We start from the raw sequence: 27,341 nt of genomic DNA on the forward strand, positions 1-27,341 counted from the left end.
TTGCGTAACACCGAGCACTTGAACACACTAAACGAAACAAAAGGGTACAAACCGAAACATTCACCACGTACATGAGCGCAAACGGAGACATTGAACAATGACAGACAAATGAGGGGAGCAGAGGAGCAACATTTAAACACATACTGATGACTTATTCGGGACCTGGTGTGAGTGACAGTTGGAGACAAGGCAATGAAGGAGTCCAGGGTGAGATCCTGAACCATGGGAAACCGGGAGATGACAGAGCTGTCCGTCACCTCACCATCACAGGTACTCCTAATGAGTTGCACTGCTATCCAACTCCAGCATTCTCTAGAGTAAAAAGAACACAAGGCACAATAATGTACGTTTGTTTTTTACCATGATGGCATGGATTGCAAAGTAGATACTACTGTAAAATGTTGCTGAAGTCTGAGTTCCCACTTTGATACAGCACTATGCAGAAAGATGCCTGAATATTTTCATTGGAGTACTTTATGGAGACATACATAATATCTAGGGAATAAACAGCAAAAGTGCAATAATTGGCTTGCAAACTGTAGTCACATCTCTTTCACTCTAACATAGTTCCTCTCAAAGGGCATTTTGTATACCTGCTTCATGCGGATGGTATTTCAACTTAAAACACGATCAATTGGAGACTGCATTGGTGAATATTGTGGAAGAGTTGATTGTCCTGAATTATTCTTTGCTCAATAGACATTTCATTTGGATTGTGTGAACTTGTGCGTCATCCAAATGCAATGGGGCGGGACCTCACCCAATTGATAGAGCTGTCCACATTGGATTATGTGCTTTATGCTTGGAACACTGATTGGACACTTGAGAAGCAACCATCAGATGAGGCTGTCAATCATGTAGCACACGAACGAGTATCAGTGCGCCCTTGTCGTTATAGATACAGAATTGGGTTGTTTTGAGAACTATTTACCCAGAGAATTTATGTTGATAGCATGTGACCTGTTTTCAGTTAGGCTACTTTCATTGTGTCAAGTGCGTAATCAGGTGGAGGACTGGTAAAGTGGGTGTGTCCTTGTTTGTACCAGGCTGCCAGCACCGATCAATACCTCAATAGTAGGCTTAAGCCTTTACAAGGTATGAAAAATATAGATTTCACTGTAGTAATGTTATTTAGTTCCCGATAGAATAAATTGATGCAAGGTGTTAAACATAGGGACCAGGTCCAGGCAGGCTGGACAAAACAGATACAACTCAAGTAATGTTTTCCACTTCCCTGTTATAAATCATATTTAACAATCATAACAAAACGTTACTCCCAACACCCATTCAAAAACAGAATAGGCTTGAATGTATCAGACAGACTACGCATTGACATAACCAATCTGACTACCTTATCCAGAGTGGCCCTAATGAGATAATGAAATCGCTTTTTCCTTTCTATTCTTTATGAGTTAGGATACTGGGATGTTGTGTTTGTTTATGCAGGGAACACAAGCATGCAGGGTTGCCAAAATAAGTGTGGCGTGCAACAGAAAGTTTGTTAACATCTATTGTTTGGTTGCTACTGTGGGTCAATGGACAATGTTTTGCATTTGCATTGTGTACACACATGCATCATCCAAATGCAATAGACATTTCATTTAGATGGTGTAAACTTGAGTGTCGATGTCATTTGGATGATGCATAAGTGTACACAATGCAAATGTAATGTATATTTATTTATTTAAGTGTTTAATTATTTGTATATTTTTTTTTTTTATTTAAGTGTCGTCAGCACTTTCTTTCCCCGTCTCAAATAAAAGCTGATGGATTTTGAACTTGGCTAGACCTTTTTTATGTCGTAGTAGTTTGCAGTAGTCACACCTATGGTGTGACAAAATCTTGCAATATCGTCATCAAACTAAAGTGAGCATGGCGTGTCTCTTTCCCCTTTTCAGCGCTGATCCAGAAGGTTAAGTCCAGCTGTCAGGTCATTGTTCTTCCTATTTTTTTTTGGTGTTCTCTAGCTGGATGAAGAGTCGTCAATAAACCTGTAGACACTCCTAGGTTGTTTTTGGTAGACAGGTCTTTGGTAATTAAAAGGACAGGTTCTAATGATGGGCTGTTCTCAGCCTGGGGGTCAACTGATGTGGCTGGGAAAGTTACATTTGAATCCAGGTTCGTTTCAGGTGACTGTAGGATCGATGAGCTGCTGCTGTCCTCCAACTGCAATGACAACACGTTACTATTCAACAGAGCTACTCAACCTGAAGGGGGAGAGGGGCACAACATAAGCCTGCAGTGCATGACAACTGAAAATAAACAGGCATATGCCTGCTTGCAAATAAAAATATTTGTTAGCCAAATTTGCTTTACCAAACTAAAGCATGGTGTTACTCATGCAGGTACCCTGTATGTGCGTTTGTGTTTTTACCCTCCTGCTGTTTCCCCAGGTGTGCTTTATGTTCCTGAGGTGTTTCCCACCTGGCAGTTATGAGTGCATCGCATGACTGCTGAGGTGGACCAATCAGTGGACACTCTTCCTAATTGCACCACCTGTTCCTTTTTCCATTACCCAATCACATCACACATTCCTGGTTTAAAAACCCAGTCAGTTGGTTCTCCCAGAGAGAGTCTTTTGCGTTACCCCACATGGACATAAACACTCTTGAGATACACACCCTTTTTGAAAGACAGACACTTTGTTCATTCATACATCACTTAGTTTAGCACATCTCACTTTGTCCTGTTTCATGTGAGTATGTATTGCTGTGGTGTTTTGTTTGGTGTTGTCTAGTCCATTGTTTGCTGTTTAGTTCTTGTTCAACCTGTGTGTTTTGTTTGTTTTTAGCAAGTCACCGTTGGGAATACACAACCAGTAGGAACATTTTGTCTAAAAACATTAGTTAGAACTGAGCGGACCACCCACTGTATTTTTGTATTGGTTAGTAGTCAGCTAAAAGGTTCTTGAGGCAGGCAAGTTCAGTTTAGGGGTGATTGGACTATATTATTGGGTCCAGCTGAGCCCCTTTTCCCTACCCCGTTTACCGTGTGTTAATAATAAAAGTTTTCTGTTTGATGGTAGCTTTGGTTGTCTGTGATGTTTTTTCCCACTATTCATGGACACTACACCACTTTGCATTAGTTTTGTTATGGATCTCTGCACCATCCACCCTAGACTGATAGAGCCACAGGGTTTGTAACACATGGCAAAATAGTACTATTACTATTTGGATCCTGTGCCAAAAAAGCAGTTAGTCCTCTACATGAATGACTACCACCCTGTAACACTCACACCAATCATCATAAAGTGCTTTGAGCGGCTAGTTAAAACACCTCACAGACTCCATGCCTGCAACACTTGACCCGCTGCAGTTTGCCTATAGACATAACAGATCCACAGAGGACGCCATTGCTCTGACCCTCCACTCTGCACTCTCTCTTCTGGACAAAAGGAACACACGTGAGAATGCTGTTCATTGACTATACCTCAGCCTTCAACACCATTCTGCCCCACAAGCTGGTGGTTAAGCTCAGGGATCTGGGTCTCGACCCCACTATGTGCAGATGCATCCTGAACTTCCTGATGGGCAGACCCCAGGTGGTGTGGATGTGCAACGCCACCTCCTCCTCACTGACTCTCAGTACTATGGGTTGAGCCCGCTCCTGCACTCTCTCTTCACCCACGACTGCCTGGCAACTCACATCTCCAACACCATCGTTAAGTTTGCGGACGACACCACCATCATAGGCCTGATCCCTGACAACGACGAGTCAGCCTATAGAGACGAAGTAAGGTCACTGACTTCATGTTGTCAGGATAACAACCTCCAGCTCAATATCAGCAAAACAAAGGAGATGATTGTAGAGAGAGTTCACAACATCAGGTTCCTCTGGGTCAACATCAGTGATGACTTGACCGGGTCTCATCACTGTAATATCTTGGTGAAGGAGGCCTGGAAACAGCTCTTCTTCCTACGATTAAAGAGATTTGGCATGGATTTCAGCATGTTGGAGAAGGAGCAAACGGATAATTTCAGATCCCAGCCACCCATGCCACGGACTGTTTACCAAGCTGCCATCAGGCAGAAGGGCCTGTTGCACGAAACCAGGATAAGGGATTAAGCCAGGATATCCAAGTTATCCTGGATTAATTTAGCTTTGACTTGGTTGCACAAAAGCAGGCTGAATTAAACCCAGCCAAGTTACCATTTAGATTTATTCTTCTTTGCAGCTAGCCTGCTCCAGAGCAGGCTAACAGCCAGGCTAAGATTAATCCTGGAGTCTTATGTGTTAAATCAGCTGCCGCTCTGATCCGAAATAAACGTCTTTAACAGTTGTTTCCGTTGTCTTCTGAATGTTTTCTACTCTATTGTTAACATGCATTACTTGTCACTATTGCTGTGACGAGTTTGATTTAAATCCTACTATTGCAGTTTAGATGGTTTGTAATGGTTGATGAATTTGCAACAGGGATTTCAATGAAGTGTTTCAATGAGGGTGTTTCGGGACAGATCAGACCCTTTATCTTTTCCCGACGAGTACCTGCATGAGAGGTATCGATTTCCTGGAGATGGAATCCGTTATTGTGTGGCACTGCGTTCTTTTAGAAGCGGCATGTTTTTATATGCCGTGGGACATGCCGAAATTCTAAATAAAGGCACTATTTGCTGTTGTGTCAGAAGTGTGTTTGGCACTGAAATCCTTGGCACACATCTTTATTACATTCTTCTGTGGCCTGCGAATGTGCTTCATCAAAGAGATTTCTACAAGATTGCAGGTAACATGAATTACAGATTACAAAAACGTGTTACATTACAACAGTCACAGGATATACTCAGACTATTTTGTGTTACAGCTTTCCCTAATGTCATTGGTGCGCTGGACTGCACACAGATCCACATTAAACGCCCTCAGGGGCCCACGAGGGAGATGGTGTCAACAGAAAATCCTTCCACAGTATCAATGTTCAGGAAAAATTATTTAGTTACTGTCAACTAGCCCAAATGTATTCTGTGCATGACATGTATACTGAATAGGAAACATTGCATTGTATCAGATGATCTGTGATGCTGCCTGCATCATTACCAATGTGGAGGCAAAGTGGCCTGAGTCCGTCCATGACTCCCGAGTTTTTAGGTCCAGTACCATTTCCCAGCGACTATCACAAGGTAGGCCACACACATTTCACTGATAAACACAATTGCGTCAAAGGTTTTACTTGTGTAGTTGTAATGATTACATTTTGTATTCTCAGGTGAATTCTCTGCCGTTCTGCTGGGAGACAAGGTTTATGCCTGTGAGACATACCTTCTCCCCTTGCAGACCCTCAGACAGCAGCACAGCAAGGATACAATCTTGCCCATGCAAGAACAAGGGCCCGAATTGAGATGGCATTTGGCCTTCTCAAGTCACGATTTCAGTGTCTCCACCACCTGAGGGTCACCCCAGACAGGGCCTGTGACATTACTGTAGCCTGCATGGTCCTACATAATATTACCTGTCTGAGGAAGGAAAGGGGTCCAGCAGTGGCACCGGAGATTGAGTGGGACAATGCAGCTATATTCCCAGATGACATTAATGGCAGGCTGGTCAGAGACCAATACATTATTTCAGATGAGTGATTTCATTGTCTTGTCCTTCTCCAATAAAGGATTGTTTGTGTTACTCCTTAATTAGGCCTAATGTTTTATTCGATATTATAGTAGCTTACTTTGGTTTCATAACCTCAATTTTCACCTCACTGAACTAATAACTTTGCATAGTTTAGTGTACATTCATCACACAGGGAACACCACAATGCTTCTTAAGCTTTTTATTTTAGTGCTGTCACTTGTCAGTTTGGAGCTTGGGAGTGAGAAAGAAAAACATGATTAATACATTGTTTTAAAGATGAGCTAACAGTGTGGATTGAAGTCACTTATTTTTCTAGTTTCTGGATTTTCCTCAGTGTTCTATTCTTGATTTCTACACCAAGGTCCAGATCCTGGAGAGTCCTTTTACTTAAAGCTATCTGTGCATCTGCCAGCTCTATTTGCTTGTTCAGATGTTATGTATACAGAATTCTGTAAACCACTTATTGATTAGCACAGCAGGAATTGTGCATAATTCAGATTTCCATTAGCCCATACTTACTATGTTGCCAGGCTGGCTGTCATACTGTACTGCGTCTGGGTCCTGTTACATACAGATCCTTCCATCACAGGCCTTCCTTGGTTCAAATCAAGGGCCATTTCCTCAGCTGGGGGGGAAGTCTGCAGCTGCCCCCCCCACCCCCAACGAGATACAGCACTGAAACCGACACATAAAACAAGCATATTAAAAGCAATTAAAACAGTGTACAACTTTTCTAGAAAGTAGATATTTTTGAATCCTTACGCATTCAGTCGGTCCACTATTGTCTGCCAGGCTTTTTCTCTCTGTTTAATAACAGCAGCCGTATTTCCTTTTCTGCATATTATATCCTTTACCTCCTCATAACTTTCCATAATGAGTTGCTGCTCCTCGGGTGAAAAATATGCCACACGCTTCTTCTCCATCTCTGAATCAGTGAATCTGTGATCGATACCGTGGTCTATTTAAGAACGACCTGGACGTGCACTTATCCCGACTATCTACACCTGGCTTGACATAGCTTCACCTTCTCATCCTGGCTCGGCAAACGTGCAACCGAATAAGCCGCGATGAGCGGATCACGCTAAGTCAAGCTGCGCTTTTTCAGTTATCCTGGATTTCTTCATTCTACTTTTGTGCAACAGGCCCCAGGAGTATTCAGTCCAAAACAAACAGGCTACGGGACAGCTTCTTCCACAGGCTGTAAGGCTGCTCAACTCAGGAACCCCTCTTCCCTTCCATCCATAGTCCCATGCACACCTTTCACTTTATATCATGCACACCTGTCACTTTATATCATGCACACCTGTCACTTTATATCATGCACACCTGTCACTTTATATCATGCACACATGTCACTTTATATCATGCACACATGTCACTTTATATCATGCACACCTGTCACTTTATATCATGTACACCTGTCACTTTATATCATGCACACCTGTCACTTTATATCATGCACACCTGTCACTTCATATCATGTACACCTGTCACTTTATATCATGCACACCTGTCACTTTATATCATGTACACCTGTCACTTTATATCATGTACACCTGTCACTTTATATCATGTACACCTGTCACTTTATAGCATGCACACCTGTCACTTTATATCATGCACACCTGTCACTTTATATCATGCACACCTGTCACTTTATATCATGCACACCTGTCACTTTTACATTGCACTACGGTTGTATAGTTGTAGAGTTATTATTATTGATGTGTTTTTGTAAAATGTTATTACTGATTGATTGTGTTATCTTTTTAAATAGCAATTACTGTTATTTTTTTACTTTTAACTGCACTGACAGGAGTAGGAAAACCAAGCATTTAAATGCCGTAACTTATTGCAAATGACAAAAATCTTTTGAACTTGAAATATGTGTTAATTAGCCAAACTTGCTTTGCCAAAAGCATGGCAAAAGAGTATTGTTAGCTAGCCAAACTTGCTTTAAATAAAACTACTGTTTGTACAGATACAATTGTGGCAGCAATATTGATGGCTACATCTAAATATAGCTACATTTAACTGAGTAGTTAGGTAATAAACGCAGCCATGCAAACAAACGACTGGTACATGTAAAATAAACGCAACAGAATCACTGGAGTATACACTTTCAGTACTTGCAGTTTAGGATGCAGTTTAGTTTCTACGACAACGTGAAAAAAAAAATTATTCACTCCCAGTCCATAGGGATAACTCAAGTGTATGGATAAAAATGTTTTGTTTCCTGTGTTGTGAATTCTAATCTTTATTCTTGAATTTACCAATTTGAAAAACTGAATATACCTCGTTTGTGTGCTCAACAAAATTGGAGTTGGTTTCACTGTGTTTAATGTGCCCGGACTGCCAAGAAAGCATTTTTCCTGCATCTCCACATTTACTCTTCAATTTCTTCTTTATTCTTACAAATTTGTCTATCTTTTCTGGCAAGTTGCTGGCTCTTCGCCCAGAATTTCTCCTATACTATCAAAAGTTCCTCAATTTGAGCCATGCCTCCAGACTCCATTGTTGTTTCATCTTTGTTGATACAGGAAGTCAAATTAGGCCGGAAATCCGTACTCTCTGTAAAACCCCACCTCCGCCATCCAACCAATCATCGTTTGTGCGGCTCAGCGGTTCACATACGCGTAGCTACGCGCTTTTAGATTTTTGAGCTGGTGGGTGTAGCCTATGCAGCCTGAATGTAGGAAGGGTGACTAGTGTATAATGGATCGTCTGAATAACGTGTCGTGATAAATTCTCGTCTATACTTTGCTAGCAAGTGATGAATAGCATCTTGGTTGTTAGCTCTAGCATTGCTGTGAGCGAGATTCGTTAAAAAGAGAAAAACTATCTGATAGAACTACTTCAGGAAATGTCGTTATACCTATGTATGTGTGAGTTTTGTTTATATTGATTTTGTTCCTTTAATGACCTAAATGTCATGATCTGATAATTTGACTAGGCTGTGTATTCCCCATTCACTCAAGTATAGGAGAATAATATTGATATCATATTAATATAGTGCATTGTGAAAACACTTTGGCAAATGTATTTGTTTTTAGGCATAGTTGCAGGGTAAGTTTGACTATGTTATAAAGTGAATGCCTTTTGTATTCAAGCACTGATGCTCAACTGCAGAGGCCCTACACAGTCCTCAAATGTAGAGTAAAACGTTCGCAGGAACGAGTAGGAAGTACTGCGATACCTGTGATGGTTGAGTAGGGCGCATATTAAAGACATAATTGATGTCAAGTTTGAGAACTGTGTCTTCATCACTCATGGATCACTATTACAGTTATAACTTTTATAACTGTCGGGGAGAGTGCCTCTGGGATGGCAGACCGGAGGGTGTGTTCCAACTATAGGGGGATCACACTTCTCAGCCTCCCCGGGAAAGTCTATGCCAGGGTTCTGGAGAGGAGAATACAGCCGATAGTAGAACCTCGGATTCAGGAGGAACAGTGTGGTTTTCGTCCGGGCCGTGAAACACTGGACCAGCTCTATACCCTCTACAGGGTGATGGAGGGTTCATGGGAGTTTGCCCAACCAATCCACATATGTTTTGTGGATTTGGAGAAGGCATTCGACTGTGTCCCCCGCGGTATCCTGTGGAGAGTTCTTCGGGGATATGGGGTCCTGGGTCCTTTGCTAAGGGCTGTCAGGTCCCTATACGACCGAAGCAGGAGCTTGGTCCGCATTGCCGGCAGTAAGTCAGTTGTTCCCAGTGCATGTTGGACTCTGGCAGGGCTGCCCTTTGTCACCGGTTCTGTTCATAATTTTAATGGAAAGAATTTCTAGGCGCAGCCAGGGGCCGGAGGGTGTCAGGTTTGGGGACCACACGATTTCGTCTCTGCTCTTTGCGGATGATGTTGTTGTGTTGGCCCCTTCAAACCAGGACCTTCAGCATGCACTGGGATGGTTTGCAGCCGAGTGTGAAGCGGTGGGGATGAGAATCAGTACCTCCAAATCCGAGGCCATGGTTCTCAGTCGGAAAAGGGTGGCTTGCCCACTTCAGGTTTGTGGAGAGTTCTTGCCTCAAGTGAAAGAGTTTAAGTATCTAGGGGTCTTCCTCACGAGTGAGGGAAGGATGGAACAGGAGATTGACAGACGGATCGGTGCAGCTTCTACAGTAATGCGGTCAATGTATCGGTCTGTCGTGGTGAAGAAAGAGCTGAGCCGCAAGGCGAAGCTCTCGATTTACCGGTCAATCTACGTTCCTACTCTCACCTATGGTCATGAGCTTTGGGTCATGACCGAAAGGACAAGATCCCGGATACAGGCGGCCGAAATGAGCTTTCTCCGCAGGGTGGCTGGGCGATCGCTTAGAGATAGGGGTGAGAAGCTCGGTCACCCGGGAGGAGCTTGGAGTAGAGCCGCTGCTCCTCCACATCGAGAGGGGTCAGCTGAGGTGGCTTGGGCATCTGTTTTGGATGCCTCCGGAACGCCTTCCTGGGAAGGTGTTCCGGTCCCGTCACACCGGGAGGAGACCCCGGGGAAGACCTAGGACACGCTGGAGGGACTATGTCTCAAGCTGGCCTGGGAACACCTCGGTGTGTCCCCGGAAGAGCTGGAGGAAATGTCTAGGGAGAGGGAAGTCTGGGCATCTCTGCTTAACCTGCTGCCCCCGCGACCCGGCCCCGGATAAGCGGAAGATGATGGATGGAACTTTTAGTTTAATTAATCATTGGGTTTATTTGTGAACAAGTGTTTTTTTTTGGTTGCATACGTACAAGTTTACATTTCCTAAATCATTTGTACAGGTGCTGGTCACATAATTAGAATACCATCAAAACGTTTATTTATTTCAGAAATTCCATTCAAAAAGTCTGTTCGCTCCGTTAGAGTGAAGGAGTTGCAAATCCAGTTTGTTCAAGTATGTGCAACCAAATTACTGCACTTCTACTGTCAACACAAAGATATATTTTTCCTGAATTTTAAGTATGTGTCCATAAACTATTCCATGCTACTGTAAGTGAAAAGATTTAAGGATATCTTTGTATACTGTTGCTTCAAAGTGTGAACTCAAACTTCAGCAACAGTTTCACAGTAGTATTGACTGCAATCAATGCCATTACTGTAAAACACTAACTTACTGTATCGTACCTTGTGTACAAATAACTTTAGAATCTTGGAATTGGATAGCAGTGCAACTCATTATGAGAACCTGTAAATTGATGAAGCAGGCTTCAGTCTTCACAAAAAAAGGAGAAGAGGGAGAAATGTGATTGGCCATTGTGCTACAGTCAATGTCCCTGGACAACGAGGAGGCAACACCACTCTCTGTGCCACAATTTCTACAGCTGGTGTTGTGGCACACAATGCTGTCTTGGGGCCATACAACACAGCAAGGCTCCTACATTTTTTAAACCTCCTCAATGAAATCCTCTTTCCGCAGGTTGATCAGGAGCAAATGGTGCAGAATTTTGTAGTTGTTTGAGACAATGTTCAATTCCACCATTCAGCACTAGTGCGAGATTGGTTTGAGAATCATCCACATTTCAGGATGGTGTTCCTTCCACCATATTCTCCTTTCCTGAATCTAATTGAGGAATTCTTCTCTTGGAGATGGAAAGTACATAATCTGAGGTGTTGGGCCACAAGCATGTCAAGGATGGATACAGCATTCAAGGTGTTTTTTTCCACGATGCATGACTCGTGAAAATATTTGCAGTAATGTTGATAAAATTCTCTGTCCAGATATAATTGAGAGGTATGATCAATAAATGAATTGATTCAATGAATGCAGTAAAAAAAAAAATATATATATATATGTGTTTACCTATGTACGTATTTGCATAATGTATTTTTTTGTGGGGTGACAACTCATTGTTACACACCTGAACTCCTCACTGAAGAACTTAATGAAAAACATGTATTTTCATTTCTTTCTTTGTGTATCTTCAGCTGAATTTGTTATCAAATCAACAGAGAACACACTTAGTTTGGATGTTAATATTGAATTTTAATAAATGCATTACTAGAATAAAATGCTGTTTCATTGTGCAGTGAATACTTAACTGTTTTGCCAACATATGAGTGTGTTTAGTTTGCTGTGTTAACTGTTTTGAGAATAGTTACCTGAGTTTGGAGAAATTTGTCAAATAAAATGGGTAAAACTGTAAATCCTCTTTTGGAGGCCACACATATGAACGTGTAAAACTGTCTCTTGGTTAAGCCTTGTTTCAAGACAGTAAGATGAGTACTACTTGCTTGGAGAAAAGTATTTATGTCTGTCCTTTTTCTGAAACAAAGTGCTGAGAAGTTCCCCATTAGCAATCTCTATACACATATTCAGTGGATAATATTTTATTTCTGTTAAAGCAGTTCAAAAGAGACCTGAAATCATCAAGTTCAAGTTCAAGTTACTTTATTTATACCCGAAGGTAGATTTTGTTTGCAGTAGAGTCCTCACACATATCACACATCATATAAATCATCAACAAGAGTACAAAAAAGAAAAGAGAAAAAAAAAAGAGAAAAAGTTCTTACTGGTCCAGAATAAAATAAATACATAGGCTACATAGAATAAAATTAGTTACAGTAGAGTCCACATACTCAATTATGAAGTAAAATGCATAAAAACTAAGACCACAATAAAACTAGAGTTTATTTCTAAAACTAATGGCTGCAGGGACGAAACTGTTTTTGTGTCTTTTTGTTCTACACCTGGGGACTATGAACCTACGCCCAGAGGGTAGAAGCTGGAACTCTGTGTGCAATGGATGAGAATTATCATTTAAAATCGAGCTAGTTATTCGCTGTAGCTGTTTTGTGTACAAGGTCTCCACATTAAGCTGTGGATCACCTATCAGCCGGCTGGACCACTTTACTATTTTATTGAGCGAATTTTTATTTTTCAAGGTGAGATTCCCAAACCAGGCTGCTAGCGCAAAAGATAAAATTGACTCGATGAAGGCATGATAAAAAAGGGTCATGATGGACTTATCAATGTGAAATTGATTCAGTTTCCTCAAACAGAACAAACGTTGATGCCCCTTTTTACAGATTTGTTCACAGTTGGTACCAAATGTAAGTTTGGAGTCTATAACCATCCCCAGGTATTTATACGATTCAACACACTCAACATTTTGACCCTTGATCGATGTAATTTCTTGTGTTTGAGTTGTTTTTCTCCTAAAATCGATAATCATGTCCTTTGTTTTAACTACATTTAGTTGAAGGTGAGACGCCTCACACCATTCAACAAAGTCATGAATGACTGGGCCGTGACCTGTTTCACTGCTTTGGAGCAGGCTAACAATTACTGAGTCATCTGCATATTTAATTATAGTCCTGTTTCCCCACCTGCTCTGGCACATATTTGTGTACAGGATAAAAAGAAGAGGTGAGAGTACGCATCCTTGTGGGGAGCCTGTTGATGAACAGACTTTTTCCGAGAGTTTGCCATTCACTCTCACTCTTTGTGTCCTGTCCGTTAAAAAGTTAAGGATCCAGCCAACCAGGTTTTTACTTAAATCAAACTGTTCCAGCAGCCTTGTGGTTAAGATATGAGGTTGAATTGTGTTAAAAGCCGAGGAGAAATCAATAAATAAAAGTCTGGCGTAAGAGCCATTGTTATCTAAATGCTTAAAAAGTAAATTAAGTAAAGTTACTGTGGCGTCTTCTACCCCCCTACGGGGTCTATAAGCAAATTGCAGAGGGTCGAGTGAATGCTCCGTTTTTCTCAATATTTCAGACCTCACTAATTTTTCAAAAACTTTCATTACTATTGATGTGAGTGCCACTGGTCTGAAGTCATTAAGAGTTTTGGTGTTGTTAGATTTGGGAACAGGGATAACTACAGCATCTTTCCAGCTTTCCTGGTACTAATTGTGCCTCTAAAGATTTATTAAAAATATAATGAAAGGGGACACTCAATTGCTTTGCACAAGTTTTGAGTGTGCGCCCACAGATGTTATCTGGACCATGGCTTTTACAAGTTTTTATAGAGAGGAATGCTTTGTGCACTTCTGTTTGTGTTATATTAAAATGTTGAATGTCTACAAGCTGCTTACTCAAATTATTTATTTCATAGGTAAAATCATAAATATTAAAACTATTGTAAAATTGAATAAGAGCACTGGCCAGCTCAGTATCCGAGCTGAAGCCATCCAATGTGATTGGGCTACTGCTTTTTAGATTCTGGAGGCCTGCTATGGTTTTCATACTGTCCCAGGCTGATCCAAGGTTGTTGGTTGCCATCTGGTTCTCTAGTTTATGTTTATAGTCTCGTTTTGCTTTGAGAATTCCTATTTTTAAATCCTTTTTTACTATTTGTAGTTCAGCAATGTCACCCCCCTTAAAACATGATTGCTTTTTCTGTAAAATATCTTTCACAGTTTTAGTTACCCATGGTTTGTTGTTAGGATAGATTTTCACCTGTTTACATGGGACAATCATGTCTCTACAAAAAGCAATATATGAGCATGTCACATCAGTCCATTCATTTAGATCATCCCCACAGGAATTTTTAAACATTTCCCAGTCTGTACAATCAAAACAGTCTTGTAAGCATGCTACTGATTCATCAGTCCAATCTTTAATTACTCTAATTTGAGCTTTATGTCTTTTTAGGTCAGTTTTGTATGTTGGCAGCAAATGTACACAGTTGTGGTCCGCTGACCCTAGCGGCGGTAAAGGCAGCGATTTGTAAGCGTCTTTTATAGATCCATAGCAGAGATCCAGGGTTTTATCCCGTCTGGTAGTACAGGAAACATACTGGTAAAAGTTCGTCAGTGTTTTCTTAAGGCATACATGGTTAAAATCACCCAGTATAAAGTTTGGCGCCTCAGGTGAAAGTGATTGTAATTTCTGCACGGTTTCGAAGATGGTGTTAGAAGCAGACGCATCGTTCGCCCTTCACGGGGTAGGTAGAAAGGTCGTAGTGATACTGATAAAAGTTCAACATCTGATGTACAGATACGTTCTCTTACAGTCACAGAAGTACAGTATCGTTTGTTGATATATAAACACACCCCGCCCCCTTGAGATTTCCCCGTTACCTCTCTCTCTCGATCAAGTCGATATGGTGCCCCAAATCCATTAATTGACAAGTCGGTGTCCTTATCGTTCTCTGTCAACCAGGTCTCTGTGAAAGCCAGGACACAACATTCCCTGAAATCCTTCAGAAAGCTGACGTTTCCCTGGAGCTCATCCATTTTATTCCTCAGGGACTGGACGTTCCCTAGGATCATGGAGGGTAGAGGAATACGAGAAAGCCGCTGTTTTCGGAAGCGTTGCCTGACGCCTCCCCGCTTACCTCGCTTTCTCTTTTTTGCCGGTGCTTTCCCCCCTGGGTTTTTTAGAATACAATCAGGCAGTTGTAGCGTGATGTCTGTCCCTCCCGTTCTCCCACAGTTCAATTGCAGCAGTGTATTTCTGGTCTACTGTATCTTTCCATGGCTGACAGCTCCTTTGACGAAGTCGGAGATAATCAATCCAAGGAAGAGCGTCCAGAGGACAGAAAAAATTCTAAAATCCATTGTGTATACGCGCGTACATAAACGGCTCTATAAACCGGACCCGTAAGAACTTTATCAATAAAATAAGAAGAGAAACACAAACACGAAAGCTCTAAAAGTTTCCACACCAAACTTTCACACACTCTCACTGACTCTCCCTGCCGGTCGCATGCGCACAACCCTTCCCAAGTTTGCAACTTGACAATAACAATAACAATCATGGAGTTCTCGTTCAGTTTCAGTACAAACAGAAAATGCCATGACCATTTTTGAGAACCTTGGAGTATAGAAGTAAGCATTCATTCGTTTGTTGTAGATGAACTTGGGCTTAGAATAGTTAATGTGTAAATGAACATAGTTTGAGGACAAAGTGGATCCTTTTGTAATATCCCTTTCAAAGGAAACATAGTTGAACTTGAGCACAAGGGAAATCAACTCACAGATTAATCCACTTTGTGGAGATATTTCACTTTATTACTGTCTTAGAGCAGCTAAGCCTTTTTAATTAAAAATGTGTGTGGAGGCTCCACAAATCAAACTAGCCAAGATCATACAGTTCTGATATTGTTGATCATGTTTGTAAAATCATTGACAAATTCTGGAAGTTGCTAAACCTCACCAACATATTCTCAACAAAAGGGTTAAAACTTGCAAGGATTCTTTCAGTCATATTATATTTGGTTTTACGTTTAAGTTCTAAGGAGAGACATGGAAACACAAACAGGTTTATAATGATGATTCATTTATCTGTGACAATCATTCCCTCAGCAAGTTCACTGGACTCTGCATTAGCAATCAAATCAATCTTTTGCAATCAATATGAAACTGTGCACAGTAAGATGTTAATACATCTTATTTGACATTCATAACTTTATCAGACTCAGTGGTGTTTACATTCACTGAAGTGTAAGTCACACCATTGTAGTTCCCGGTAGATGGGAAGACCAGCTCGCTACCATTCAGGCATGTGACTTTCACTACGGCTGAGTAGGCGAGGTCGATGACTGCTCGTCCCACTGACATCTCAACGGTCACGGTCTTCCCTGGAGGGATCTTCACAGTGGTGTTATCTGCTTCTGTTATGGTCTCCTCATTGGACATTGAGGAGGACTGCTCGTGTCCCACGGTCAAGCTCCACCCAGTAGACACCTCAGCCAGATCTGGGATCCCTGCTTGAACAGACACACTGAGGGTGGACTCAATCTTATTGGTGGTGGTCCAGGAGGATTTCTTGGTCACGGACCTGCTGTACTGAATGGTCTGATCTTGAGGCGCAGTGGTGTTGTTGTGATAAGACACCGATTTTATATATTCTTTTCTCACCTACAATAAACACACAACCACAACCCACATACACATAGACCAAAAATTATTCTTCAGTAATAATTAAGAAGCAGTACATTAAAAAACATTAAAAACATACATAAATGACAGATATATTTCTGTGTGCTCTCTTGTGTATGTTGTTTGTGTTGACCCATATCAAAGTATAACGTTTATTCAGTGGACAGGACACAACAAGTTTTCCTGTATGGAATGCAAAGTGGGCCAACAAGCATTTTACTAGAACAAGTATTTCTTTTTTCACCTTGAATAAACAAGAGAAAGAGGATCATTTTAATGCTGAATAGTGTCTGCAGTTGACAATATAAATTGGCCCCAAAACACATAGGAGATGAATCTGCTCTTTGAAATATGGGTATAACAGATGATATTGTCAGAGATACTGAAGGAAAATGGAAAAATTCATGGCAATTTCTGTCCTGGACACAACCTCCATAATGCCTCATTTTCAATATAGATGTTTCTATCAGAGTCAAAAGTTATGGACTATGAGAACAGGTGCTTTTCATGCATAAAATGTATCCCATTTCAGTTGCTTTTCTGAGTGAATAAAGAAACCTTTTAATTGAAAGGTATTGGCCCACTGATCCTGCCATATTCTGACTGTATGAGTGGCACTCACCTGAGGTGTGAACATGGCCAGGTTAGGATAGTGCATGTCGGTTAGCACAGACGTCCTGATGGGGCTGATGAAGAGGAAGCCCATGCAGTCGATGTCAGCGCCACAATTTCCCTGCAGCCCCAGACAGACCCCAGACCCCACGTCGATGGAGTACTCAGTCTTCAGGGGCCAGCTATTCATATGCTGAAAGAACTCCCGGCCCGTACTGGTCCAGAACCTGATGCCACCCAGACGCGTCCCAGCACCGTTCCCCCACAGGGAAAGCTTGGTGATGCGCTCACCAAGGCTGAACTCAAACTCACTGAAAGTGTTCGCTTCTCCAAAGGTCTTCACACGCCCGTCGGTCAGCTCTGCCCGCACAGCTTTGATCTGCCAACCTTCCACTGCCACTCCAATCTTCTTGAGGGTGGCACCATTGTCCCTTCCAGTGAGTTCAAATGGACCTCCACCTTGTCCACCGATGAGATACAGTAAAGTTGCCATGTTGGGTAACCTGAAACAGAAATGTTCATCATACATTCATGTATCCTCTTACTGCAACTAAAAAGATTCAGATTTTTTTTTTTACATTAAAATAAATAAAGAACTACCCTCATGAGCAACTAGACATGAACATTTTGCCTTTATGTGTGATACAACATCACTTTTTTCTTTATAAATTATTTGATATATTACTTTTTGTGTCACATAAGGCACAATAAACATTGTGTCAGATGCTTTATATAAAGACCCACATTTAGGCACTATGATTTAAGTAACGTTATCTCAAATCAGTGTTGTCCATTGTCATGTATCCAGTAACATAAAACAATACAGCTAATACATTTTTACCATGCAACACTAAATATTGAGCTGGCTGGGTTGGATCAAACTGCAGTTATACCATAGCAGTCAGTAACCCTGTCACACACAGGCTTGGCAATCATCTCAGCCCATCAGTGACAGTGGCATTAAGTCTACACTGTTTTCAGACATCCAGACTAAGGTCAACAAGATCAAATTCAATCTAGTTTTAGCAAGATGGTAAAAAATTTAACGACCATCAAGCACCAAACTAAAATTCGAAAAAACATGTTACTGCAACACTAGAGCATCAACAAAAGAGCATCAAAAATAGAGCATCAAAACTACAGCATTTAAAAATTGTCCGTGACCCGTTAAAAAATCAGCTATCTGAATTGCAGGACTTTAATCACCTTTCAACCTGAAACAAGCAAACCAAGAGAGCAGTGTCAGATTGGATTCTCTAGTGCAGAGGTCCTTCAGTAGATGTGGTTTGTAAGTGGAAACACACACCTATTTATACAGATAAAGAGGGTTGGAGGTGAATGTGAGCCACACCTTTTTAGGACAAAACACTTTGTTTCTCCAACCTTATTTGGTTTGCAGTTCTACTTTCAGTCAAGTCTGCACCCGTCCACAAAGATTGATGATGAGGTTATTATGACATTACTGAAATAAACGTACATTGAAATAACTCCTCAACAGCAGCTGCATGTTTTCACTCATGTATTTCTGAACAAAGATATGCTCATGTAGCATAAATGGAAATAGGTTGAAATTAATTATATAGGTTCTCTTTAGTGTCATTACCTCAGGAATAAAAATGTTCTTCCTGGTTCAGTAATGAACTTTCACACAATTACCATATGTCCAGTCCCATTCACAGTCTTATACTTGTACAACCCTGTTCCAAAAAATGTGTCACGCTGCTTAAAATGCTAATAAAAACAGAATGAAATGAAACGCAACTCATTTATCCCTATATTTAATAGAAAATAATACAAAGACAACATATCAAATGTTGAAACTGTGATTGTACCAATATTTTCAATGGGTGACAGGTCTGGACCGCAGGCAGGCAATTTTTGCCCCTTTTACTTTGGAGTCATGCTGTTGTAATACATGCAGTCTTTGGTTTGGGAATGTCTGGCTGAAATAAGCAAGGACTTCCCAGAAAAATACATCATCTGGATGGCAACATATGTTGCTCCACAACCTGTCTGTATTGTTCAGTATTAATGGTGTCTTCACAGATCATTCAAGACAACCTTGTGTTGTCTTATGATCATTCAAGTCACCAATAATGGCAATTCTTTGCTTATTTAAAAATGTAATGATTCTTTATTATTTACTATAGCCATTTTTATATAATGTATTAATTTCTGCTCTACCCTACAAACTGTGTCTGCTTATACGTTAATGTGTTACAGATGTATATCTTGGGTCTAACTACAGGACAATGGTCAAGCCTGTTAATTAACATTAATTTGTTGACTCGAAATCATCTTTAAAATTGCCCATAATCCAATTCCACCAACGTTCTTAGAGTAAAAGTTATCCATCTTAAGAACCTGGAACCAAAAACTAGCTTGTGTTTCTTAATAGAAATTGTCATTTGTCCTATTAGCTAATACATTACAAGTTCTGTAATGCATAACAACTTTATTAAATGCTACCAATTTTTGTTACCTATACACACAAGCCATTTTTAAGTTTCAGTTATCTCATCAATCTAGCAAAATGTGCTCAAGCAGCATTCCTTGAAAATTGTGGTCTTCATGTTTCTTATTCATGCAGGTCCCTTCCTGGGAAACAAATCTCCATATAATTTTCACACTTGCAAACCTCTAGGGGGGTCATTTTAAAATGTGTCTCATGCTACCTCAGAAGATGGCGTCTTGAGCTATAGATATCTGCTAGTTTCACAACAAAATATTTTAGCGTCTTGAGACTTCTTTGATATACCTCATGAATGTTATCATAATGTTAAGACCGAAAAGTGTGCAAAAAAATACCTTTCTGAAAGTAGGATGGACAAAGGTTAAACTCTTTACAAATGCATTGTGTCACTGAGTAATGGTCTAGTTGCAATGCAAGATAACTAGTAGAGCTGTATGTTGGTCTGAGTCACTCTCAGGCCTTAAAGGTTCAACCTAGATTCATATTTGGCCCAAGGATTCAGTTTTCACTACAAGCCATTATGAACATATACTTCATGAAAAAAGTCCTCAAACATACTTTTGAATTGCACTAGAGGCCCCAAATAATTTGGTTCACAATAATTCTTTCCAATTGTAATATGCAGAAAAACTAAAAGCTGATCTACCTAACTCAGTGGAGATTGAAGGGATCTCTAGAGTTACCTGAGGCTGTGTTTGATCATTTTTATTTCTGCAGAGAAGTAATGTATGCTAGTAGTTTATACAGGTAAGCCTAGAAATGCATGAAGGAGACATCCTGAACAATGATGTGTACAGAAACACCCACCTGTAGTAAAGTGTAATGCACTATGATAAACTATATTGATAGGTTTTAAAAAAGAGACTGATCCTTGTGGAGCCCTTTGATATATTAAAAAAAATCTGATTTAACTTCTTCTGTGAGTAAACACTGAGATCAGTCATTTAAGTTATCAAACCAGTTATATCAGCCTGCTCTGGGCCCATTCATGATCATGTTTGAATGAGAAACGTGTGATCAGCCGTGTCAAAAGCTTTTGGTAGATCAATTAAAAGTGTGACACAGTGTTTCCTGTTAACTAGACCAGTGGTTCCAAAACCTCTCCTGGGGCCCCCCAGCCATTCCATCTATTAGATGTATCCCAGAGCTTGCTCACCTGAATCAACTTATTAACTAATTAACAAACCCTTACCTGTTGAATCAGGTGAGCTATAGTCCAGAACTAAAACTGTGAGATGGCTGAGAGGGCCCCAGGAGAGGTTTGGGAACCACTGAACTAGACAATGGTGCTTGGACCAGGTATGAACATTGACTGGTGTATATTTTAAATTGTACATTTATTTTCTACAAAAAAGTCTTAGCAATTTATTTACTAGGGACTCATGATTTTAGCTAGACAAGAGAGTTTAGAAACAGGCTGATCATTGTTTAGGTTTTTGTTTGTGGAGTGTGCACAGGGGCAAGAGAACTCCCTAGTAGGGTAGAAACTTAGAACAGGGACGACCAGGTGACGTGTGGGCAATGGCAGCAGTCATCAAGTAGCAACTTGATCTGCAACTCAACCAGGAGGACAGGGCCTAAGGCAGTCCTGAAGTATAAGGGCTAATATCTTTCTATGGTTAAACAGGACACCAGAATGTTAGAGACAGCATTCCCGTGGCTTATTTGATAATAAGACAGGACATACTCCAGGGTTCAACATTAACACTGGCAGAAATGTGGAAATGTTGGCATTTATATTGAAAATATGACTGATCATGCAAAAAAACTGTAATTTATGTAAGGATAGTGATCATATGAAGCTTTTTTTTTTTATCACATAGTTGTTTGGCTCCTTTTTAAATCTTGATGATAACAGAACTCATCCAAATGGCCCTGATCAAAAGTTCACATCCCCTTGAATGTTTGGCCTTGTTTCAGATACACAAGGTGACACACGCACAGGTGAAAATGGCAATTAAAGGTGAATCTCCCACACCTGTGGCTTTTTAAATTGAAATTCTCTTGACCTTAATATCATCAAGCTACTCTGGGGAGATCTCAAACATGCGGTTCATGCAAGACGACCAAAGACTGCATGACCTGGAGGCATTTTGCCAAGACAAATGGGCAGCTATATCACCTGCAATAATGAATGTCATCATAGACAACTATTACAATAGACTGCACGCTGTCATTGATGCTAAAGGGGGCAATACACAGTATAAGAAGGAGAACACCTGATTCAAGATGGCGCCAGTGGAATCGTCTAATCAGTATTGTTTGCTGTTGCTTTGTTTATATGTATTTGTCGTTGTAATGTCTCTGCATTATTAGTTTATGATCGCTAAGCTCTTTTAGCATCCCAGACACAGTTGAATTGCTGCTGCTAAAGCATAACTTGGCAGAGAAAATTCCAGATCTCCCTCCCTTCACATCTAATTTACCTGTAGACCTGCGCTGCCTAACCTGTGCCTACTCCCGTAAAAATCGTTTTAAGAAACGCTTGAAGAGACTGGGAAAGCGGGAGGTGTGCTGGCGAGACTTATGCGACTGATCCTGGCGGTGGATGGTACTGTGTTCCTGCAGTCAGGTGTCTACTGGATTCCAGAGGCCGCTGGATCCGACCTGTCATTCCGAGTCTACTGGCTGAGGCTCCCCCAATCCGGCGAACACGGGCCAGCAGAGGCGGCATGGATCACGGGAACCTTCGTCCTCTGAACCGTGCCCCTTCACGGATCAGTGGGGAGTGTGTGCTGTGCAAGGCTCTGATTAATGCTAGATCACTAGCAAATAAGACGTTCCTGTTCAAATCCTGTTTATACTACTTGTGATTTGGACCTCTAGTTTTTAATGGAGACCTGGCTCCATGCTGGTGAGTTTTCTCCTCTCTCAGAACTTCTTCCTCCGGAGTGTAATTTCCTCAGCTCCCCTAGGACTACTGGCAGAGGTGGTGGGCTAGCATCTGTATTAAATTCCACTTTCAAATGCCGGCAGACTCCTTCTGACAGTTTCGTTAGGTTTGAACTGCAATTGTTTGAGTTCAACCATTTCCCGAACTGTGCGCGGTGGTGTATTGTCCACCTTTTTGGCGGTGATTATGTTGGATTACGATAGTTTTATAAATGTTGGTAATATTAATAAATGTTTGCTGTGAAAATAGGCCTTTGGTCAAGGATTTTACGAGTCTTATAGACTCCTTAAATCTCGTTCAGTCAGTGACTGATCCGACACATGATAAAGGGTACACACTGGACCTTGTGTTGTCTTACGGTTTGTGTGTCCACGTCACTGAAATGTGTGATATTTGTATATCAGATCACCTGCCTGTTTTGTTCACTGTCACAGTTCCCTGCTCTAAGGCAGACAAATCTGTTCCTGCATGTAAATTGCATGAGATTAACCCCTAAACTTCGTTGCATTTTTCTAATGCTTTTAACAAGTCTTTGTTGTGTAATCTATATGACAGCTGTGCTCTTAGCGCTGATGATTTTACTACTCTCATGCATTCCACTTGCACTGATATCTTAGACTCAAATCTAAACGCTCAAAGCCATCTTTAGAGCCTTGGCCAAATGACAGTTCCTGCACTCTCAGACGTTCACTTAGACGAGCTGAAAGAAAATGGATAAAGGATAAACTTCAGGTTTCCCTAGGAATGCTACGTGACTGTTGTACTAACTATCAGAGAGCTGTTAAAGCTGCAAAAGCACAATTTATATCAAACCTTGTATGTAACATAATCATAGGCCTCAGATTCTCTTCAACTCTCTGATAAACCCCAGTAGGGCGGCTTGTATTGTTCAGCCAAACTGTGTGAGGATTGAAAATATATATATATATTGGAAAGATTGCTGCTCTAAACAAATTACCGACTTCCTCCGCCCTAGACCCTTCTGCTCCGTCTTCGATCACCTTGAACAGTCCATTGGCATCAAAGGAACTGTCCTGAAATGGTTAGAGTCATACCTGACTGATGGGAGTTATTCGGTCCACCTAGCCGAATTTTCATCAACCATGGCACTTCTTACTTTTGGGGTCCCCCAAGGCTCCATTTTAGGCCCCATCCTTTTTTCACTCTATGTTACCCTTGGGGTAAATTTTTAAGAAACACTATCTCCTTTTATTCATTGCCGACGATGTACAAATTTACATGCCGATTCAAACAACATCTAAAGACTCTGTACAGCCTATCTTAGACTGCTTAAAGGACATCAAAATCTGGTTGAAGCTAAACTTTCTTACTTTAAATGAAAGTAAGACAGAGATTCTTATGTGTGGATGAGGTAACTTGCTGGGTGATTCTCTTGGTACCCTATGCCCTCTAGCCTCTTATAGTTGACCATTTGTTAAGAATATCGGTTTTATCTTTGATAGCTCCTTCAAACTCAATAAGCAAATTAGTCTAGTAGGGAAATCTAGCTTCTTTCAGCTAAGACTTTTGACAAAGTTTAAGGTCTATCTTCCTCCGAGGGACTTTGAGAAAGTTATCCATGTATTTATTACGTCTCTGCTGGGTTACTGTAATTCCTTGTACCTGGGGGTAGGTCAGAAAACCCTAAATCGACTCCAGTTAGTACAAAATGGTTGGTAGGTGATCAAATACTTATGTCATGTAATAACATGCTAATTAATTACTTAAAAATCATACAATGTGATTTTCTGGACTCTAGATTCCATCACTCATAGTTGAAGAGTACCTATGATAAAAATGACAGACTTCTACATGCTTTGTAAGTGTGAAAACCTGCAAAATCGGCAGTGTATCAAATACTTGTTCTCCCACTGTATATGGACATTGTAAAATACAACGCCTGTTAAAATGCAATTCTCTGAAGAGCTAGAGGACTACAGTGGCAGCGTGACAGCATGGAACATCTCCATCTTGGCCTCCACTCACACAACAGTTTCAACAAACCAATTCTCATTCTGTGACGACAACGTAAATTAAAATTTTGTCAACACTAGTTGTATTGCCTTTTATGTATAGTATAGTATATATTTTTCAGGTTTATAAAAAATATTCCTTTTATTTTGTTAATGTATTTATTATAGAAATCATCTTGCGACCTCCCAAAAGCATCTCGTGACCCCCCGGGGGTCATGACCCCACTTTGAGAACCACTGCGGGGGTCATAATCTACACAATAACAACTGACTGAAGTGTGGTCCACAAGGAGAAACAAGCGTCCTGCAGCCAAAGACCTCCTTCAACAGCCAGAGCATGACTGTCGACCTCATTATGATGGTTTGGACCTTTGATGTGAAGGACATTTTAGTGACAGGATCCCTTAACATTTTAATTGAATACCCCTGATAGAGGGTTCAGCTATAAATAAATATGTTTTAATATACAGAAATATTTTCTAAAATTAGGTGATTTGTGATTTAAGTCATGTTGTGCATTTGTGCCAACCAGCTCCATCACAGGGTTTGTTGGCACACATCATGGGGTTGGTTGGCACAATGTTAAAATGTTATAGATACAAAAAATTAAATCAGCCAATAGAAACAATGTAAACATTCATTTCAAGAACCATTATTCAAACATCTTTAAGCAATTCGTCAGTAGGAATGTCAAATTACTTTTGCCACTGACAATTCAAAATAATAACCAGGAGTGACCACAATATTTTTAAAGGGACAGTAACCACAATATTGTGGCATTTACGGGTTTCCCGACCCTCTAGTTTAGCTAGCTCCAAATAAGGCAAGGAGAGTGAATCTTAGTTACTACAGAATGGCGTTTTAGTAGAACACTACACAAGTGGGTATTAGGGAGCTGCACAAAACAATAAACCTAGCCTTGAAACACTATAGTTAGTATTAAGTAACGCAGAACGTCTTGGGCTGAGGCACACTGGAGAGAGAATGAAAGGTCTCAATTCAGCTGCTATATATCCCCCAGAAACACTGTGCACCCCCCTTTCCTGTTACCGTGACAACCGGATAAACCTAGAACTCAAATAGGACTCATTCAGTCACTATGCCTTCAGCCCATCCCATACGGTTGGTTACAATACTTTAGAATGGACAGTAACTACACCAGTAGCTTATTAGCCCCCTCCACACACACACATACACACACACACACAACTTCTACCAAGACACACTTATGGTCACACTATCTTCCCTCGAAGATTTCCGCTTATTTTTCAATTGAATATAGGTTACATTAAAAGTGGAAAAAGTTCTGACATGATTTATCTTTGTCTCATTCTTGTACATCACAAAAACCTGGCATTTTAACAGGGGTTTGTAGACTTTTTCTATCCACTGTAGGCTCTTGTGTCTTGGGGTGTTGTTGGGTCCGATGAGCTTCTTCCAGAGATGCTTTCAGCAATACATCACCTGTTTTGACTGAGGGCATCTCTACAGCCTCTGTGTGGTGGTTGTGGACCCCCACCTGTTTTGACTGAGGGCATCTCTACAGCCTCTGGTAGTGGTGTTGGTGGACCTACACCTGTTTTGACTGAGGGCATCTCTACAGCCTCTGTGAGTGGTGGTGGTGGACCCCCACCTGTTTTGACTGAGGGCATCTCTACAGCCTCTGTGTGGTGGTGGTGGACCTACACCTGTTTTGATTGAGGGCATCTCTACAGCCTCTGTGTGGTGGTGGTGGACCTACACCTGTTTTGACTGAGGGCATCTCTACAGCCTCTGTGTGGTGGTGGTGGACCTACACCTGTTTTGACTGAGGGCATCTCTACAGCCTCTGTGTGGTGGTGGTGGACCTACACCTGTTTTGACTGAGGGCATCTCTACAGCCTCTGTGTGGTGGTGGTGGTGGACCCCCACCTGTTTTGACTGAGGGCATCTCTACAGCCTCTGTGTGGTGGTGGACCTACACCTGTTTTGACTGAGGGCATCTCTACAGCCTCTGTGTGGTGGTGATGGTGGACCTACACCTGTTTTGACTGAGGGCATCTCTACAGCCTCTGTGTGGTGGTGATGGTGGACCCCCACCTGTTTTGACTGAGGGCATCTCTACAGCCTCTGTGTGGTGGTGATGGTGGACCCCCACCTGTTTTGACTGAGGGCATCTCTACAGCCTCTGTGTGGTGGTGGACCTACACCTGTTTTGACTGAGGGCATCTCTACAGCCTCTGTGTGGTGGTGGTGGTGGACCTACACCTGTTTTGACTGAGGGCATCTCTACAGCCTCTGTGTGGTGGTGATGGTGGACCCCCACCTGTTTTGACTGAGGGCATCTCTACAGCCTCTGTGTGGTGGTGGTGGTGGACCTACACCTGTTTTGACTGAGGGCATCTCTACAGCCTCTGTGTGGTGGTGGACCTACACCTGTTTTGACTGAGGGCATCTCTACAGCCTCTGTGTGGTGGTGGTGGTGGACCTACACCTGTTTTGACTGAGGGCATCTCTACAGCCTCTGTGTGGTGGTGGTGGTGGACCTACACCTGTTTTGACTGAGGGCATCTCTACAGCCTCTGGTAGTGGTGGTGGTGGACCCCCACCTGTTTTGACTGAGGGCATCTCTACAGCCTCTGTGTGGTGGTGATGGTGGACCCCCACCTGTTTTGACTGAGGGCATCTCTACAGCCTCTGTGTGGTGGTGGACCTACACCTGTTTTGACTGAGGGCATCTCTACAGCCTCTGTGTGGTGGTGGTGGTGGACCTACACCTGTTTTGACTGAGGGCATCTCTACAGCCTCTGGTAGTGGTGGTGGTGGACCCCCACCTGTTTTGATTGAGGGCATCTCTACAGCCTCTGTGTGGTGGTTGTGGATCTCCACCTGTTTTGACTGAAGGCATCTCTACAGCTTCTGTAGGACTCCATCTGTTTGGACCCTGTCCCTGTTCCCTTTTTTCTATTGCCTATAATGGACGTCCAATTTCAACATGTCCAGTTATTTAGACTTGAATGCTTAAAGGCATTTTAGGTGTTACATTTTAAAACTTTTTG

General features: G+C 41.5%; 1 protein-coding gene, 1 long non-coding RNA gene and 1 pseudogene across 2 annotated transcripts; 1 reads left to right on the top strand and 2 right to left on the bottom strand.

Annotated features, from left to right (window-relative positions):
• LOC105008108 overlaps positions 1 to 27,341 on the top strand; it is a 94,867-nt pseudogene that overhangs the window by 32,301 nt on the left and 35,225 nt on the right.
• LOC117593478 lies at positions 5,758 to 14,631 on the bottom strand. The gene is made up of 3 exons (XR_004574893.1): positions 14,550 to 14,631; positions 6,076 to 6,231; positions 5,758 to 5,787 (listed from the first exon to the last, which is right to left on the bottom strand). It is a non-coding gene; the product is annotated as an uncharacterized LOC117593478 (long non-coding RNA).
• LOC105008107 (aerolysin-like protein) lies at positions 15,458 to 18,268 on the bottom strand. Its single transcript, XM_010867320.5, has 3 exons — positions 18,171 to 18,268; positions 16,975 to 17,467; positions 15,458 to 16,331 (listed from the first exon to the last, which is right to left on the bottom strand). The coding sequence occupies exons 2-3, from the start codon at positions 17,455 to 17,457 to the stop codon at positions 15,861 to 15,863; spliced, it is 954 nt and encodes a 317-aa protein (XP_010865622.4). The 5' UTR covers positions 17,458 to 17,467; positions 18,171 to 18,268; the 3' UTR covers positions 15,458 to 15,860.

Source organism: Esox lucius, chromosome 20 (genome assembly GCF_011004845.1).
Source record: "Esox lucius isolate fEsoLuc1 chromosome 20, fEsoLuc1.pri, whole genome shotgun sequence".
In the NCBI taxonomy this organism is placed as follows: domain Eukaryota; kingdom Metazoa; phylum Chordata; class Actinopteri; order Esociformes; family Esocidae; genus Esox; species Esox lucius.

Bases quoted from the DNA above. Each gene is read 5' to 3' on its own strand.
- LOC105008107 (XM_010867320.5), bottom strand. From the start codon at position 17,457: ATGGCAACTTTACTGTATCTCATCGGTGGACAAGGTGGAGGTCCATTT. The intron at 16,332-16,974 runs GTGAGTGCCACT...TGTTTATTGTAG, and splicing joins TGGCCATGTTCACACCTCAG to GTGAGAAAAGAATATATAAA.